General features: G+C 41.6%; 1 protein-coding gene across 1 annotated transcript; it reads left to right on the plus strand.

Annotated features, from left to right (window-relative positions):
* The first annotated feature begins 212 nt into the window (after positions 1-212).
* Positions 213-1,136, plus strand: LOC149262315 (uncharacterized). Its single transcript, XM_089377117.1, has one exon. It carries the CDS (start codon positions 213-215, stop codon positions 1,134-1,136), a length of 924 nt encoding a protein of 307 aa, XP_089233243.1.
* The last annotated feature ends 411 nt before the right edge of the window (positions 1,137-1,547 follow it).

Consider the following 1,547-nt stretch of genomic DNA (forward strand, 5'->3'; position numbering starts at 1 on the left):
GGGCAAAAGTGCCGATATCGAATCTGCCCTTCGCTCCTCTTTTCCGGGATGGGTTTTTATAGCACTTGATGCTTCAGGTCATTCAGGCGGGCTTGCTATCGGATTTAAGGAAGGAAGATTGAAGGTTTTAAATTTCTGGGGTCTGTCTCATGTTCTGGGTATGGAGATTGTTTCTCCTGATTTTGATATTCCTCTTTTGTTCATCAATGTTTATGGGCCCTGTCAGGGAAGGGTCCCATTTTGGAACGATTTCAAAAGATCTGATAAAAGACAAAAACCTGATAATTGGGGGAGATCTAAATTTCTCTTTGGGGATCGCTGAAGCTTGGGGGCCCTCTGTGAGGGAAGATCCTCTGTCAGATTTTTTCACAAATGCTCTTCATACTCATAAACTGATTTATGTAAATACCATAAAAGCTAAACCTACTTGGAGGAACAGAAGAACGGGGGAGGAGAGAATTGCAAAAAGGCTGGATCGTTTCCTCATCAGTGAAATGTTGGCGTCCAATATACCTCTGTTCAGACAATGGGTGGGTGAAGGGGGAAATTCGGACCACTTTCCCATTTTTCTTGAATTCTCCAAGCCCCCCCCAAAACCGGTTGCTCCGTTCAAATTCAATGCCTCTTGGCTACAGGAGGATTCTTTTAATCAGCTTTTCAGGAATACCTGGAGACATCCGGGTATCTGCCCTACGGAAAATAAAGGAGCACACTTTATGGAAAATTTAAAAAGGCTTAAGAAAGCAACCATCGAATGGGCCTCAGCCAGAAGGAAAAAACAAAATGAGGAGTTGGCCATTATTGATGATGCCCTACGTGTTTTAGAAGATCCTGAAGCTGATGCTTATGTATCCCAGGAGTCAAAAGAAAGAATTCTGGCTCTAGAAAAGAGTAGAGCAAAGATACTACTGGACAAAGAAGAGGAGTGGAGGCTGAAAAGTAGGGCTATCTGGCTGAAAGCGGGGGATGAAAACACAAAATTCTTCCATAACTATGCAAAGGGCCGGAAAAATGCTAATACTATATGGAAGCTGAAGGACTCTGAAGGTAGGGAGGCCTCATCTTTTGAGGCTTTATCAAACATGGGAAAGAATCATTTTCAATCCCTTTTTTCAGATCCTGGGGGATTTCTTTAGCTGAAATTATCAGAAAAGCCCAAGTATTTCCTCGTTTTGTGGAGGGGGAGGAAGCCAAAAATCTATTTAGAGAAGTGACTAAGGAGGAAGTAGAAAGCATAGTAAAATCAATGGCTAAAGATAAAATCCCGGGACCGGATGGTTGGACCATCGAGCTGTTTACCCACTTTTTTGATTCAATTGGAGCAGAGCTTACTGAAGTAGTGGAGGAATCAAGGAAGAAAGGAGAAATTTATGGCCCTTTTAACTCAACTTTCATTTCTATCATTCCAAAAAAAGAGGACCCGGAAACTTTTGAAGGTTTCAGGCCTATTTCTCTGTGCAATACTATTTACAAGATTATTGCAAAAATCATTGCGGTTCGTCTGAAACCTATTTTATCATTATGTATCTCCAATGAACAATTTGGTT

Source organism: Pinus tabuliformis, chromosome 6 (assembly GCF_031772625.1).
Source record: "Pinus tabuliformis cultivar Carrire ecotype Pingquan chromosome 6, CPIR1, whole genome shotgun sequence".
Lineage (NCBI taxonomy): Eukaryota > Viridiplantae > Streptophyta > Pinopsida > Pinales > Pinaceae > Pinus > Pinus tabuliformis.